Here is a 16,501-nt window from a genome sequence, read left to right as displayed (position 1 = left end):
ACCAGTGGTGTGCTAATGGGTTGTATTTAAAATGAGGGAACCGATGGTGTGTCAAGGGGTTGTGTAAAGAGGGAACCAGTGGCATTTAAAAGAGGGAACCAGTGGCATGTAAAAGAAGGAAGCAGTGGCATGTAAAAGATAGAATTGGTATCATGTAAAGGAGGAACCAGTTATATGTAAAGAGGAAATAGCAGTAAGAGTAATAAGTTATTTATTTTAATGATTCTTAATGTTATTTTTGACAGCCTTGGTCAAAGGTTCTGGGTGACGGTAATTACGCATCCAAACTTTATCTTTGATATTTTACAAACGTTACCTGTAGAGGCTGCCCTCAAGATTATCGCTGAGACATTGCTTGATTCATGTTCAGTGGAAGCTATCAAATACACAAAGGTAAGGATATATATATACATTTATAGCCATCACAAATTATTATATATTTATTGATCAGTCATTTTGATGTTCCTTTTGAGGGAAACACAAGTCATTTTGATGTTCCTTTTGTGGGAAACACAAGTCATTTTGATGTTCAGTTCCTTTTGTGAGAAACACAAGTCATTTTGATGTTCCTTTTGTGAGAAACACAAGTCATTTTGATGTTCCTTTTGTGAGAAACACAAGTCATTTTGATGTTCCTTTTGTGAGAAACACAAGTCATTTTGATGTTCCTTTTGTGGGAAACAAGTCATTTTGGTGTTCCTTTTGTGGGAAACACAAGTCATTTTGATGTTCCTTTTGTGGGAAACAATTCATTTTGATGTTCTTTTTGTGGGAAACACAAGTCATTTTGATGTTCCTTTTGTGAGAAACACAAATCATTTGATGTTCCTTTTAGTGGGAAACACAAGTCATTTTGATGTTCCTTTTGTGGGAAACACAAGTCATTTTGATGTTCCTTTTGTGGGAAACACAAGTCATTTTGATGTTCCTTTTGTGAGAAACACAAATCATTTGATGTTCCTTTTAGTGGGAAACACAAGTCATTTTGATGTTCCTTTTGTGGGAAACACAAGTCATTTTGATGTTCCTTTTGTGGGAAACACAAGTCATTTTGATGTTCCTTTTGTGGGAAACACAAGTCATTTTGATGTTCCTTTTGTGGGAAACACAAGTCATTTTGATGTTCCTTTTGTGAGAAACACAAGTCATTTTGATGTTCCTTTTGTGGGAAACAAGTCATTTTGATGTTCCTTTTGTGAGAAACACAAGTCATTTTGATGTTCCTTTTGTGGGAAACACAAGTCATTTTGATGTTCCTTTTGTGGGAAACACAAGTCATTTTGGTGTTCCTTTTGTGAGAAACACAAGTCATTTTGATGTTCCTTTTGTGGGAAACACAAGTCATTTTGATGTTCCTTTTGTGGGAAACAAGTCATTTTGGTGTTCCTTTTGTGGGAAACACAAGTCATTTTGATGTTCCTTTTGTGGGAAACAATTCATTTTGATGTTCTTTTTGTGGGAAACACAAGTCATTTTGATGTTCCTTTTGTGGGAAACACAAGTCATTTTGGTGTTCCTTTTGTGGGAAACACAAGTCATTTTGATGTTCCTTTTGTGGGAAACACAAGTCATTTTGATGTTCCTTTTGTGGGAAACACAAGTCATTTTGATGTTCCTTTTGTGAGAAACACAAGTCATTTTGATGTTCCTTTTGTGGGAAACACAACACAACAAAGTAAGAAAACAAATTCTATATAGCAAGATTCTACTCGTACCATACATAGTGTATTTGAGGTGTTCGCAGCAGACGTTACCGGTCCATCATCTCTCTTACAAATATTTTTTGTAACTGCTTTTATCGAGCTGCCATTCAGGCTTGTCAGTATACCATACGAGAGTGATGCAATACTTCTAATTGTTTATCTGTTTTTGTATATGAAAATAACTGGAAATAATTTTTCACTGATGACCTTTGAACTTCTTGGAAACATAGCGCTATGATTCTATTTTTAAATAAAGAATTCTTCAATTCCAAAATTGTTTTATGATTTGATATCTTATATGATTTCATGTTGTTTATGATAAAATACTATATGACATCCAGATTTTTATTAATAGTAATTTTGAATATTAATATCAATTTTCAAAGGAAAAAGAAAAAGAAAAGGCTAACTTATTCAACAAGTATGAAAAAATGGATGCTTTTAATGTTCTATGCATTTAGAAATAAATAATTGAACTTTCGAACTCGGATTTAGTCTTTTATAAATTCAATTTTTCATTTTAAAAGGTTTGTGAAGTCTAGAAAAAATAACTTTTATACTTTGAATGTTTTGTTAACCAGATAATCACAAACAAATGAGAAAAAATGTGTTTACGGGTTCTTTAGAATTACAAATTAATCATTTAAAGATGTATTGTCCCTTTGACTAATTCCAAAAAAATAAAAAATAATAGATTTCGAAAAAAGGTGGGTCATTTTGAAATATCATAATAGTTATTAACTATCACCAAAAATTTGTCGGAAAAAAAAAAATTAACTGAAATACAGACGTTTTTTTGTTAAAAAAATAACTTTGACTTCCAGTCAAAGTTTTCAATCAAAACATATCCCATAATGAAACGCGCTTGTTTGGCTACTCTGTATGCATAATCATAAAACTTCCTCATGATCTGTGTGAAAAAACCTTCTTAACCGTGACGAGTTGTAAACAATCCTAATTTAGCATATGCATAATGCGTACTCATGGTTTGAAATCTTTGTTTACTTTCGCTCGTGACGATTTTCCAGATGAAATGTAATCAAACTAATTTACCTGTTAATTACGTAAACTTGTTGTTTTTGGCTCAAATTTTCGACTTAAAGTGAATAACTTTAATATTACTTTGATATGGCCACTTTAAATTTAGAATATTTTGACCTTCATTTTTTTGTGTTTCAAGGGACAATACAGCTTCAATGTTTTTGTTAAATCTGTTTTTTTTTTTTACCTTTCTATAGGACACGTCAACAAATCGATTGTTGTACACGCGAGAAGTGCCAAAATACCGGGAATATGTAAATAATTTTTATAGTAGCATTCAAAAGATGCCGACGGCAGCTAAAAACTTTTAGAATATTTTGACCTTCATTTTTTTGTGTTTCAAGGGACAATACAGCTTCAATGTTTTTGTTAAATCTGTTTTTTTTTTTTACCTTTCTATAGGACACGTCAACAAATCGATTGTTGTACACGCGAGAAGTGCCAAAATACCGGGAATATGTAAATAATTTTTATAGTAGCATTCAAAAGATGCCGACGGCAGCTAAAAACTTCCTCAACGAAGAATTAGAATGCGTAAACGAGGTATGTACCACTTTTTCATTTCATTTGCATCCAATAGCAAGCACAATTACTTAAATTTAAAATTTATCGTGCTTATAAATTAAGTCTCATTTGAAGCTTAGAGAGTTGAGTTGAAAGCGTGAGTTACAACCCTGGCACTAGGCCAGGATCGAACCACTGATGTTGAGATTGGAAGGCAAGCACGTTAACCACCAAGCTACAGCTCCATTACTTATTATCTTCAATGGAATAGTTCTATCTATATTTATATATTTCAATTTATGTTAGAATTGTAAATGGTATTTAAGAAAATTATATATTTTTTGGTAGTAATCTTGACATTCAAAACAAATATGTAACTTAGATCTCCTAGGAAATTATGGAAAGGAGATTGAACCATGCATTTTATGAAAATAGGTAAAGTCTTGTGTGAATTGCCATCGGCAGTACTTCTGTCCTGATGCATAAAGCCCCTATTATACATGGACCAACCCAACCACATTTTTTTTCCCAACAATATATTACGAGGGTGGTCCATCCATCCATCTCTATGACTTGGTACTGAAAGTAGTAAAAGTACAATACCGCCCTCTTGTGTATATAAACGTTCATATTTAATATTCTACCATTGTGAGGTGAGGTGAGTCTCGTGTTCTCTGAACGTAGGGGAATGAGCTGTTAGGAGCTCATTGTACTAAGCCTCTGCATTATGTGGTAGGGTGGCCAGTTCCTTTCCACGCCACCTTTTTTCTCCCTAGTATTTTCAACCAGGTACTCATTTACAGCTGAGTGGACTGGGAGTTGTCGGGAATTGAACCCGGGTCTATCTGTATGACAGTCAAGTGTCCTAACCAATGGCTATCCTTCCATTGTAAACACGTATAATTGTATATATTATTATTGAGCATTTAAATCAGCTTTGCTCAGACTTGTACCAAATAGTCTAATACTTTTTAGAATATTCATTTTAAGATTCTCAAAACATAGTAAAATGAAAAATGGGAGGGGAGGGGCGGGGCGGGGCGGGGCGGGGCAGTGGTGGTTTCTCGTTCATGTCTACATTTTATTTAAGCCGTGATTTCATTTTTATTAGTGGCATTGTCAAATTTTATTGTTCTGAAGGTCTCTTAGGGTTAGCTTTGGCTGAATTTACTAAATATTGTTGATATACAATAAATTTCACCCTTGTAATTGTAAGGTATTCGTACCTGCATACTTGATGTTGAAGACTGATTGTATACAAAATTAAAACCCTTCTCAGGTACATTGCCTTGCCGCTAGCTAGCGTCTAATCTTTCAATATCTCTTCATTCTACTCTGTTCAATGTGAACCCTAGTTATAACTAGAATAGGTCACATGACTTATACTGTCGAATATTTATTCAATCAATCATATATTTGAGTTCCATCATGTGTAGAATAATTGCACCGTATCTATAGGTTTATTTATTCTGCCTATTATTATTCTGAATATTAATATACAGTAAGAATATCTGGGAATGTATTTGAACAATTTGAATTTTATTTAAAAGCTTAACCCAATTAATCTTAATGAAATAAGTTCAAATGAGACAAACAAACATTAGATTTAAAACGAAGGTTACGCATTTTATGCTAAATTGGAACGTTGCAATAAAATAATATGATATTACATGTATAGAATCAACAGTTGAAAGTTTGGCACTGGGAAGATTCGAACCTGGTACATCTTTGTAACAAGTCTGGTGTCTTGACCACTAGTCCATAGAGGATTAAATATCATTTAATCCTCTATGAAAATATATAAAGGAATATATAATAATGTCAATGCATAGTAGAACTTTTTCTATAGGGAAACACCTATTAAAGGGACACTTTCTTGTGAAAAAAAAAATAATATATATATTATAAGTAATATATGTGTTCCACCAGTACCACCAACAGCTGTTCAGGGAGCCCCCTGTTAAGGGGATCCATTGTACCACCAACAGCTGTTCAGGGAGACTCCTATTAAGAGGATCGATTGTTGGGTCCTGAGAGTGTCCCCTTAATTAAGGTTGTTCTATTTTATTTTTAATATTTTTTTTTTTTTTTTTTTTTTAACTGGTGGTCACGACTTAAAGTTGTCTGCAACTTATTTTGACCTCCATCCGCACATTTTTTATGTTTTTCTTGTTTATTGTAATTTTCTTTTTGCAATTGTAATTTTTATCTTTTATTTTAAAATGTGTGGAGAAACTAATAATTTAACAAACAAACAAACAATATTGATATTTGATATAATTTATACAATTGCATGCATTTATATCAAATAATAAAGTAAGTGAGTGGCCGAGCGGTTAAGACAGTGGAACCGTAATTACGTAGCCATAACATCGGCAAGGGTTCGAGGCTCACTCGCTCCATGGTTCTGGTGGTAGAACGAGTCTTCTCGGATAAGGACTATAAACCGTAGGTCCAGTGTACACATAGCTCATGTGCACTTTAAAGAACCTAGTACATCTTTCGAGACGAGTAGGGGGCTACCCCGATGTACTAGTCCACACAAACACAGCCACTGTCACACACAGAAACTGAGCAATTGGGACTGGACCGTTTTAGAGGTGTTTACCACCTGTTGGTCCCGATCCTTCATTAACAGTGTTAGTGAGAAGTTGAATAAATAAATAAAAAAATAAAAAAATCAATACATCAACTTAAGTAGGAGTAATTTATAGATAGTCTTTGGAATATCTTTAGGTTGTAGCAGATTTGCTGCAAGTATTTCATATATTCAAAATGTTTCCTGTATTGTCATTAGGTAAAGTCACAGATATGACAAATGATTCGGCAAGGTGATGCTAATACGGCTTCTCTTCTTCCTTCACTTCCGAAAAATGCAAACAAATCAGTTTTGTTTCTTATTGGAAACTGGAAATATGGAGCAACTTTAAATTATTCTTCTTAGAAATGCTTGAAGTATTTATTTAGATTCTTCTATGGTCTTCTCGCCGGCGTTTACACAATTATTTCATCCTTATATTCCTGAGAGCTATCTATCTATAGATCTATCTAGCAGATATGTTTCAAGTTGATAGTTACATAATTTGTTTTGTTCCAATCAAACTCATCTCTGCATATATGTACTGAGAAAAGATGTTTGTAACAAATAATTGCTGATTTACAAAATGTCGGTTAAATTTATTATTATTTTATAGTACATTGACTTATTGTGAAGGATAAATAAAAATAATACTTACTGTTATAAATACTCAGTCGTTAATTATGGATAGACGTCATTTTTGAGCGGTTGTGTTCGCTTAAAGTGCACAAGCAATAAGCAACAACCGATTACCGTATTTACCCGTTGTTAAGATAAATGCGAAGGCTGTTTTAATTTCGACTTGAAGATCTTATAATGTGTGGGATAGGTTTTAGCGGATTTGATGAAAGATATGAATTAGCTAAGTGGCATGTGTTCAAACTACTTATTCTGATTGCAGTTGTAGTATGAACATTTTTGATAGATTGACGATTAATAATTTCTCAAAAGCTATAGATCCTAATTTGCTACAGAGCCCTCTGTTGTAATTTCTTCCTTTTGTTGAGAGTTACATCCCAAATAATTAACTCTCCTTGTGGTTCAATCCAATTTGCTTACTGTCAATGTGCATTTTCTATACTTCTTTGTCAATGGGGTGGGGTTCACTCTTACATATTTCCATACGGGGAGGTGCCGCATTTACAGGATATATTTTTGTGGGCCTGGTAGCACAAGTATGGGAAAATACGGGGAGGTGCCGCATTTACAGGATATATTTTTGTGGGCCTGGTAGCACAAGTATGGGAAAATACGGGGAGGTGAAGCATTTATAGGATATATTTTTGTGGGCCTGGTAGCACAAGTATGGGAAAATACGGGGAGGTGAAGCATTTATAGGATATATTTTTGTGGGCCTGGTAGCACAAGTATGGGAAAATACGGGGAGGTGCCGCATTTACAGGATATATTTTTGTGGGCCTGGTAGCACAAGTATGGGAAAATACGGGGAGGTGAAGCATTTATAGGATATATTTTTGTGGGCCTGGTAGCACAAGTATGGGAAAATACGGGGAGGTGCCGCATTTATAGGATATATTTTTGTGGGCCTGGTAGCACAAGTATGGGAAAATACGGGGAGGTGCCGCATTTACAGGATATATTTTTGTGGGCCTGGTAGCACAAGTATGGGAAAATACGGGGAGGTGCCGCATTTACAGGATATATTTTCGAGGATTTAGTAGCAAAAGCATGGCAAATGGCAGGTGACCCTGTTTTATGTCGGGGTTTATCGCACAAGTTTAGCAAAGATTTTAGCTATACTGGATGCTAAGCCCATCGCTAGAGGGGAAACCTAGTCTTCAGTGTAATCGCAAACGGTTTCCATTTGCCGGGGAGCAGTACAAATACTGTGCCCTTTCAGGTGTGACCTTTTTCCTATCGTCTTAATAGTTCAAGTCCATAGTATTTTTAGTAAAACAGGAAGTAGATGCTACACCTTGCCGTCTGGTTTGTATGCAAATAACTCCCCCCCCCCCCCCCCCCGTTCTAGTTTTAACTTCTTTTCTAGACTAATAAATGTAATACAGCTACAGCTCTATTTAAAGTTGGATTCAATATTTTGTATGTTGATACCAGGAAAGTTTTTGATTGTTGTAATGTTTTTTAAACAATTTTATAATAAGTGAATAAATTTGTTTGTTAAATTTATAAATACTTTTACTGTATATAGATTTTGTCCTCACATACCCCGACCTAGAAAATATATTCCAACGATGAAAACTTATATTAAATCAACTTGTATTGTTTTTAATCTTGACTCGAAAATTGTTATTGTAAAATCAATGATGATTTTGTAAATTTATAGGTATTATTATTACCTGTAGTATTGTGTTATATTTTATATTGTCTATGAATGTAAAGAAATCTCACAATTGCTATTTGAAAATCAATAATTAATCCATAGTCGAAAGTAGATTAATGAAACTCGTGATTACCTGGGTACCGAAGTAGGTCGACGCAGTAACGAGTTTCTAACCATCCATCGTAAACATTATGGAGGACAAATAAAGCTCCGGTGATCAACATGGAAAAGAACCTGGTTAACTTTGATTAAAGTGAATTTCGCCCGAAGACAGGTTTAAAGAAAATGTTGCTAGCTTAGGTGGATGCTGTCTTGTGTTGCTATTCATATAATTCATTTTGGTTGATCGTATAATCCTCTCGGTATTAGACGCGTAATTTGAGAAGCATCATGCAAGAGTGGCTGAGTGCTTATCTTGTAACGCTGTCATTATGGGTTCATGTCCTGTCATGGTTAGTTAGTTGTCAGTAATGGTATTTTTAAGGTCATATGTAGGTTAGGTTTGATTCAGCAATGAACAGTGGTTTCACCGAATGGAAGGTTTTATTAAAAAACAGCGGTTTTACAAATCAGTGCGTTAATAGAAGCCACAGTTTTGTTATTATTATTTGTTGTTGTTGTAACAGAAGTTTTTTTTTTGTTTTTTTTAAACCATATTTAATGAGGGTGATCCATTCAGCTATTGCTGCTCATTAGGGACCCTCAGAGGTTCACAAGACAAACATATACACAAGATGCTCTACATAAACAAAGTCTTATTACAAGTCTTTGGGAGTGGAGTAATTTGGTCCTCAGAAAAAATCCTGACATGTGACAGGACTTGAACCCAGGACCATTGGAGTGGTAGCCAAGCATCATAACCACCAAGCCACAACCCCACTCATTTAGTAAAATCATTTGTTCATTAAACCAGTGGTGCCTCAATGGGTTGTTTACAAAGTATCATTTCAATCCAACGTGTGGAGCCTCTTGTGAACATTAATAACTTAAGTCAATAATGTGATGTCATCTTGCTATATTGATTTGCCAGATGTTCTAAACATGTGATTGTCACTGTACCTTGTGTATATCATGTGATTTCAGTTATCATTTCTTAAAATTGAAACACTTTCTAAAATAACATTGATTTTTTCAATTGTTATATTATTTACATCTTGTGTTTACTCATATTGGACAATTTTAGAGCAAATATTTGAGCAGCCAATCCTGTACAAAATGTCAACAGATCATTGGAGCTGTAGAGTGAATTTTAAATGAAGAGCCAATTTTTTTAAATTATTTAATTATAACTGGATGATATACTTATACTGTTTTTAAGACCTTTATAGAAAAGTTCATTTTAAGTAGGGACCAACCATGATATTACAGTCACAATGATAATTTCTCAAAAGTAGCTTTTTTATGTCATGGAGCCAATTGGTTCTTGTTTTGCCTAGCCATCATTGTAAGCTTGGTGGTATATAAAGCCATGAACACTCAGCTAGTGATATGGAGATTGTGAGTTTGAGTCCAACCTTGGCACTACTTGCAAATTAGTTTACTAAGTGATATAAATGTACTATTGCATTCAGTACAGTTACTTCAGAATGGCACCTTGCTGACAATTTCCAGTTTTCGCGCCGTGCCTTTAGGCAGTTATATTCCCAGAGGACATAAACATTAAGAAGCTTTTGACTTTGTGCTACTGCTGACAGAAATGAAAATTTGTAAACTCAAATGAAAAGTAATGTTGCTTTTAAACAAAGTCTGGTATTATTTTGACTTTTGTATCCATTTTTAATTAGTGGGCGATTTAGTTTCTCGCAGTATGAATTAATATATGTAAAGATAAAATATTATTATGAACCGTGCTTAAACCAATAAGTATTAATTTTTGCTTATGTTTTCATTTTACTTGATGTAAGAAGTGATATATGAGGCATGATTTCCTGTTTTGTGATTGTGGTTTAGATGGATCACGTCGCCTTCAGTGTTACAGGTACCTGGAGAAATCAAACACAACAGGAATAATTGTGGTTTAAACATCCTTTCACACTCGTTAAATTTCTGTGGGTAATTCTTGTGGAGTAAACAAAATGACATTCACAGGAAATTTCTATTTAAAAAAAATGTTTAATGTATTAAAGGACCATACATTTAAATATCGATGATGCAAATGTCAGTGGGAAAAACCAGCCTGCTCCCTCTAATACATTCTACTGTATTTAATATCTTGGATTCTACTACACCTTTTCTTATTAGAACATTTTAAAATTTTTCTTCATGAGAAATAATATGTTGTAAGATAAAACTTGTATCGCAAATTAATTACTAAATCCGAGATGCATTGTGATATACAATGAACGCTTTGATGATTTCAATTAGATTAAGATTAATATTTTAGTTGTTTTGAATATCACGATATTGTGATTAATTACTAGAGATAGGAATAAGCATACAATAATAAGTTATTTTATTCAGCTTCTCAGCTAGTGTAATTAGAACTAATGACCGACGTCCAGCAACCAAAACATTTTTAACCATAATATATTCCCTTTTGAAAATGCACAAACTCAAATTCTCAAAATCTTTACAAAAAGCATGGAATAGAAATAATAGAATTGTTACCATGCAATATAAATAATATTGAACAACACATGATACAGAATTAACCAATCAAATTCCAAGGATACTCAGATGTGTTAGAAATCTATAAACTATATGAGGCATGGCATCACAAAATCGCCGTAGTGTCGGAAATAATATTTTTTTCGATTTTTATATATTCGTAATCTATATTTAATAAGCTTTAAAATGAGCCGTTGTTTATTAAAATTGGTTTATTATATGAAGAGTTATTAATAAAAACATACGAGTCACTTTCTAGCTCAGGAAATCTTTATTTTGAGAAAATCAACAATGAAGTAGCGACGCCGATTAGCTTGGCCTAGCCTAGCCCTCCGATCAACACGACAAGACTCTCTGTCAAAACTCACTATTTTCTTTTCAATATAACCGCAAACTAGTCGAAAATATATCACTGTGTGGTACATGATATTATATTTTTTGTTATTTTAAAAAAATATATGGATAAAAGTAACGATTAACAAAATCTTAAAACGTTCATTCGAGAAACTACAATAGAAGCCATGCTGCTAATCGTAAACAAAAGCGTCAGCCAATCAGAGAGCGTAATTTATCTCTATAGCCAATCACAGTCAAGGATTCATAAATTCTTCTTAGAAAATTCAGCAACCTAACACCTTAATAAAACAATTTCCATTGGCTAGATTTAAAAAAATCCCTTAGGTTGTTAAAATTTATGGTAGCTGATATATTTTCGAACAGATAGGTACCAAACATGACGTGATTCGGGTTAGTGGTTTGTTTACAAAAGCGCCGTAAAGAAAGTTGATTTTTGAGTGAACAAAAATACAATTTCCTAATGATTTTCAATGGAAACGAATTAAATAATTGCAAAATACACATACTTGTGATATTTTTTTATGAACAAGAGTTTGATATGTTAAAGATAAGTGTTTATACTATCGTTTTTTGTTGAAATTTTAAAATGGGCCGTTTTTCACATTCTGAACTTCAAGGCTAAATATCTCAAAAATTCGGGTTTCGACTCTGCGCCGCTTTTGTGATGCCAGGCCTCATATATATATTTCTTTTGGGAACACACAAACTACACATTTAACTTTACTATTCTCAAAATCTTTACAACAAGCTGTCATGGAATAGAACTAATATAATTGTTACCATGCAATAGAAGTAATATTGAACAGCATATGATACAGAATTAACCAATCAAATCCTAAGGATATACTTAGTTGTGTCACTATACATATTTCCTTTGGAAATCTATCTTTACTATTTTCAATATCTTTACAAAAAGCTTTAATAGAATTGTTAACACTAGATGGCACGCTCGCTTCGCTCGCGTACCATCTAGGTCGTGCCCACAGATGGTTCTCGAATACACAGTATTTCCAGCGAGAAAAAAATGGAGATTTCAAATGTACGTACCGCAGGACTATAATACATTGTCGTTTACAGAAACGAATTAATATACACATTGTTTATGTAGTCAACAAAAATTAGCACCCTGGGAATTACTTCCGAGAGAGAAACAAAATGAGTCAAATTTTTTTTATTTGGACTCATTTAAACAAACCCAATTTGTGTTTTGTATGTAACATTAAGGGTTGAGGGATGGGGGAAGAAGATAGGTACAAAGAGGAAACATTTTAAAATATATTCTTATCCACTCAGTAACGAAATATTGTTTTTAATGTTTTATAGGCCTATAAATAATATACCACTAAATACAGTAAAACATTTACGATTTAATACGGTACTTTGTTAAAACTCTCACTGTCATAGTCGATTGATATGAAATAGTAAAGTACATGTAACGATACACCACTACGACGTTTATATATTTTTAAATTATTAATTAATACAAACGTTGAGAAGCAACTGTCAGTAATAACGTTTATTTATTTGTATATTATATGTTTATAATCTAACAGTAGGGCCTACCCACACTCACAGTAATAAAGTTTATTTGTATATATTTTTATATTACATCTAACAGAACACTCACAGTAAGAAATTTGCGATTCAAATTGCGATCAAAAGTGGTTAATACCTTAACAGTATTGTACAGCATTGCAATACTATTTATGTTTATTCTCCAAGGGGGCCCATAAATCTAAATCTATACCTCTATGGTTAAACCAAATAATTTAGAATGTTTATTTGTATATTATATGTTTATAATCTAACAGTAGGGCCTACCCACACTCACAGTAATAAAGTTTATTTGTATATATTTTTATATTACATCTAACAGTACCAACACTCACAGTAAGAAATTTGCGATTCAAATTGCGATCAAAAGTGGTTAATACCTTAACAGTATTGTACAGCATTGCAATACTATTTATGTTTATTCTCCAAGGGGGCCCATAAATCTAAATCTATACCTGTATGGTTAAACCAAATAATTTGGAATGTTCCATTCATCACAAATCAATACATTTGTAAAAACGTATATTAAATGTATCAAAATAGTATTTTTTAAAGAAAATCGGCCTGTCTTCAACATTATGATGCTGTACTCGAACTGTTCAACCGGTTTTCAGCTATTAAAAACAATTATCGTAGGAGGAGATAGGAAAATGCGAAGCCTCCTCGCATTTTTGTGGCGGGTATTTTTCAAGATGGACATCCATTAGACAGTGTATACCACGATCGGAAAACACCCCTATTTGGGGCAAATCGTTGAACCTAAATTCGTTTTAATTGTCAATAACTAATTATCTAACTTAATTTAATTAGTAAACAGGGTTACATCAGGTGGTTAAAATCAGTACCGAAAGTACGAACCAACTTTATATACCATCGAGTAAAAATTATAGAAGTAAGGCGCGATTTACCGAATTTTGCCCTTACGTAAATTTATATATAGATGCAATAGAAGTAATATTGAACAGCATATGATACAGAATTAACCAATCAAATTCCAAGGATATACTCAGGTGCGTTACAAACTATAAATAAATCAAATTAAACTACTGTATGTATATATAGTTAAATTTAAAATGAATGAATGCACATTTTTTTCGAATTTATCAAACATTATAGTCTCTCCACTTCAATCCGAAGCAACATTAAGAATAACAAATACATGTATATACAAATACTGAAAGTATAATTAAATTTTCCATTCGTCTGTCTGTGTTTAAAGGTTGCAATACATAATGTTTTACACTAAAAGGTTTTACTTAAAATTATGACTGTGAAAGCAATTAAGCCTAACTAACAGAAATAGATAACAGATTGTATTAGAAAATCTGTCAATAAATTTAATATTGTAAGCCCTTTGATTCCATTATTATTGTATATTGTGGTTTATTCGAAAGAGCACATACTTAGGTACTACATTTTTTTAATCAATTACTAATATAGACAACTAGAATATTTTCCAACTTTAAATTCGTCAGTCAAGTTTACGTCATTTGTGGGAAACATTTTTAGATCTTAAAGATCTTTATTTAAAAGACTCGCGCTAGTGCATGATCTGAATAGAGACAAATATAGCTTCGTAATTCATCCAGGAATTCTGTTTATTATCTAATAAAGTTGTTATTTATCTGACATTTGCATGAACAATTCTGGCTTGACAATGTTGTTTAAAAATACATTCAACCTTTTGATTGCAGTTGATTGTTGATACTGTGTCCAGTATCACAAGCAAAATACATGATACAGGATGTATGTGTTTCACATGTGATGCCTGTATCATAGACCCTAACCTAAACCTTCCCTTACATAAGAATCCACATGTGATTTGAGATAAGATGCTCTATTATGAAATTTGCCTATGATAATATGGAAATATTGTCATATATGGAGATACAGCACTGTTAATCAGATGATGATCGGCACAAATTTATAACAAATATTTTATTTATGACAAAACAATTTCTTTCCACGGTAGTATATATCCTTAGCCTTTGTTTTGTAGTTGGTGCATTCCCTCCCTGTCCCACCCTTCCCTTCCAAAAAAAACAACAACAACAAAGAATTGGTGAGGTGGGGATGCTTTTAAATTCTCAGAAGAGGAAATAGAGCTACTTGAAAAATGTGGAGAGATTGAGTATTCTTTTCTAAGTCTGGTCTTATATTATGCTTCGATAATAATCATCACAGGTTGGTGACATTGCTATAGAGGATAATTGTTTACAACTTGGCAGAATTCAATAGTATGAACGTCAAACAATGTATTGACACAATGCTTCATTCCATTCCCATAAAAGTTTGTAGTTGTCCGTATTGATGCAATTTATAACATTGTTGTTTTTATAGCATGACTGTACATTTATAGCTTATAGATTACGATTCCCTAGAAAGCTAAAATACTCGTAAATATTTGTCTGTATTTGAAGTCTGCTTGTTTTATAGTTGTTTATGCATTGACCTTGAGACTAATAATATCGATTATAAAGCATGACTTTGATTAAATGTTTCTTCGTGTCAAGAGAAGTCTGGCCGATATAGAGGGATACTTTTATGTGAGATGTGATCGCTACAGCTCTCTTTATGGCCTTGCTTGTAAAATGTAATACTTAATAATATTTAATAAATATTAATAAAAAAAATTTTTAATCCAATTTTTTGTAAAAGTGAATATACTATTATGTGACATTAAAATTGCATATTCCACATAAAAATGTTGAACAATTATTTTTTGGAGGACAATTCATTTTTAATGCATGCACATCATACAGTAAAATGCCTATTAAGGGGAAACATTTAGAACCCATTACAGTTTCTAATACTTTTGCTAATGTTTATAACCTACTTACTAATCCTACCTAACCGAAGTTTTTCCATTTTTTTAATTTTTTTTTTTCGATAAAGAACATAATACATAAACGTTTATGATTGATATTTCTACCTGTATAAAAAAGACATATGTACAGTAAGTTTAAATTTTACTTAAATGCCCTTGACTTACTACATTTATAAGGGTAGCCAGCATACATCAATATCTACATCCCTGTTGTTCGATAGCCCAAACTCACTCGTCTTAGCTTATTTGAATTTGATTGCTAAATAGTCTATTAATTCACTTTTTTTTAAAGAAAACATTGTATTGCATTTTTGATAGTAAAATTGATTAAATAATTTATCCACTATTTGGACTGTGTGTAAAGTATGGTATTTTTTTATTAGTGTGTGTGTGTGTGTGTGAGAGGTTTTAATCATTCTTGCATTATTTCATTCCCAGAATGTACCAATGTATTTTTTTGCTACTGAAATAAAAGTGTATGCTTAATGAATAAATTAAATATACAAAAAGAACCCACAATGTACATTAATTTTTAATGTTAACCGTAAATAGTTTAAAACCTTCTTTGTACAACCTACGCAACATAAGAAAATTCTAAAAATTGTGTTGCCCTGTCTGCGTGAAATCAAACCTGCGATGTTTGCAGCACTGTTGCGCCGTCTGTTCCCACTTGTGATTACACAACACAGCACTTTTTGTCAATACATCGCTGCGTTACTTCACTAGTGGGAATCATGCTTTAGATAAATAATTCCTCCATGATCACACTAAAAAGCAGAGAAGCACAAGTAACTATGCCTGCTAAAAAGTTACTATTTTTCAAAGATAACAACCAGCAAATATTCAAATAAGAGCAATAATAAAAAAATAAAAAAATCTACTAGCAACTTTCTAGTTTGCTATCATGAATTATTATAAAGAGAAAGAAATCATGTATTTAAAATTAGTACATTTTATTTTTAAAAAGAATTGTAATTCAGAAAGTGTTCATAACCCTTTGCCCCCTCATTCATCTCCTGTTGAGCTAC

General features: G+C 32.7%; 1 protein-coding gene and 1 long non-coding RNA gene across 2 annotated transcripts in view; both read left to right on the top strand.

The window, feature by feature from the left end:
- The window catches only part of LOC140059393 (plexin-A4-like), a 74,953-nt gene extending 71,898 nt beyond the window's left edge, over positions 1-3,055 (top strand). The window contains exons 33-34 of the mRNA XM_072105286.1: positions 246-393; positions 2,942-3,055. Of these exons, the coding sequence (XP_071961387.1) occupies positions 246-393; positions 2,942-3,055 (262 nt within the window). The remainder of the gene's footprint in view (positions 1-245; positions 394-2,941) is intronic.
- A 95-nt stretch (positions 3,056-3,150) lies between these two features.
- The window catches only part of LOC140058986 (uncharacterized), a 36,834-nt gene continuing 23,483 nt past the window's right edge, over positions 3,151-16,501 (top strand). Inside the window, exon 1 of the long non-coding RNA XR_011847090.1 lies at positions 3,151-3,287. This is a non-coding gene — a long non-coding RNA (uncharacterized lncRNA). The remainder of the gene's footprint in view (positions 3,288-16,501) is intronic.

The sequence above is a fragment of the Antedon mediterranea genome, chromosome 9 (assembly GCF_964355755.1).
Source record: "Antedon mediterranea chromosome 9, ecAntMedi1.1, whole genome shotgun sequence".
In the NCBI taxonomy this organism is placed as follows: Eukaryota; Metazoa; Echinodermata; class Crinoidea; order Comatulida; family Antedonidae; genus Antedon; species Antedon mediterranea.
Note: the sequence above shows the minus strand (reverse complement) of the source record. Positions and strands in the feature narration are given on the sequence as shown.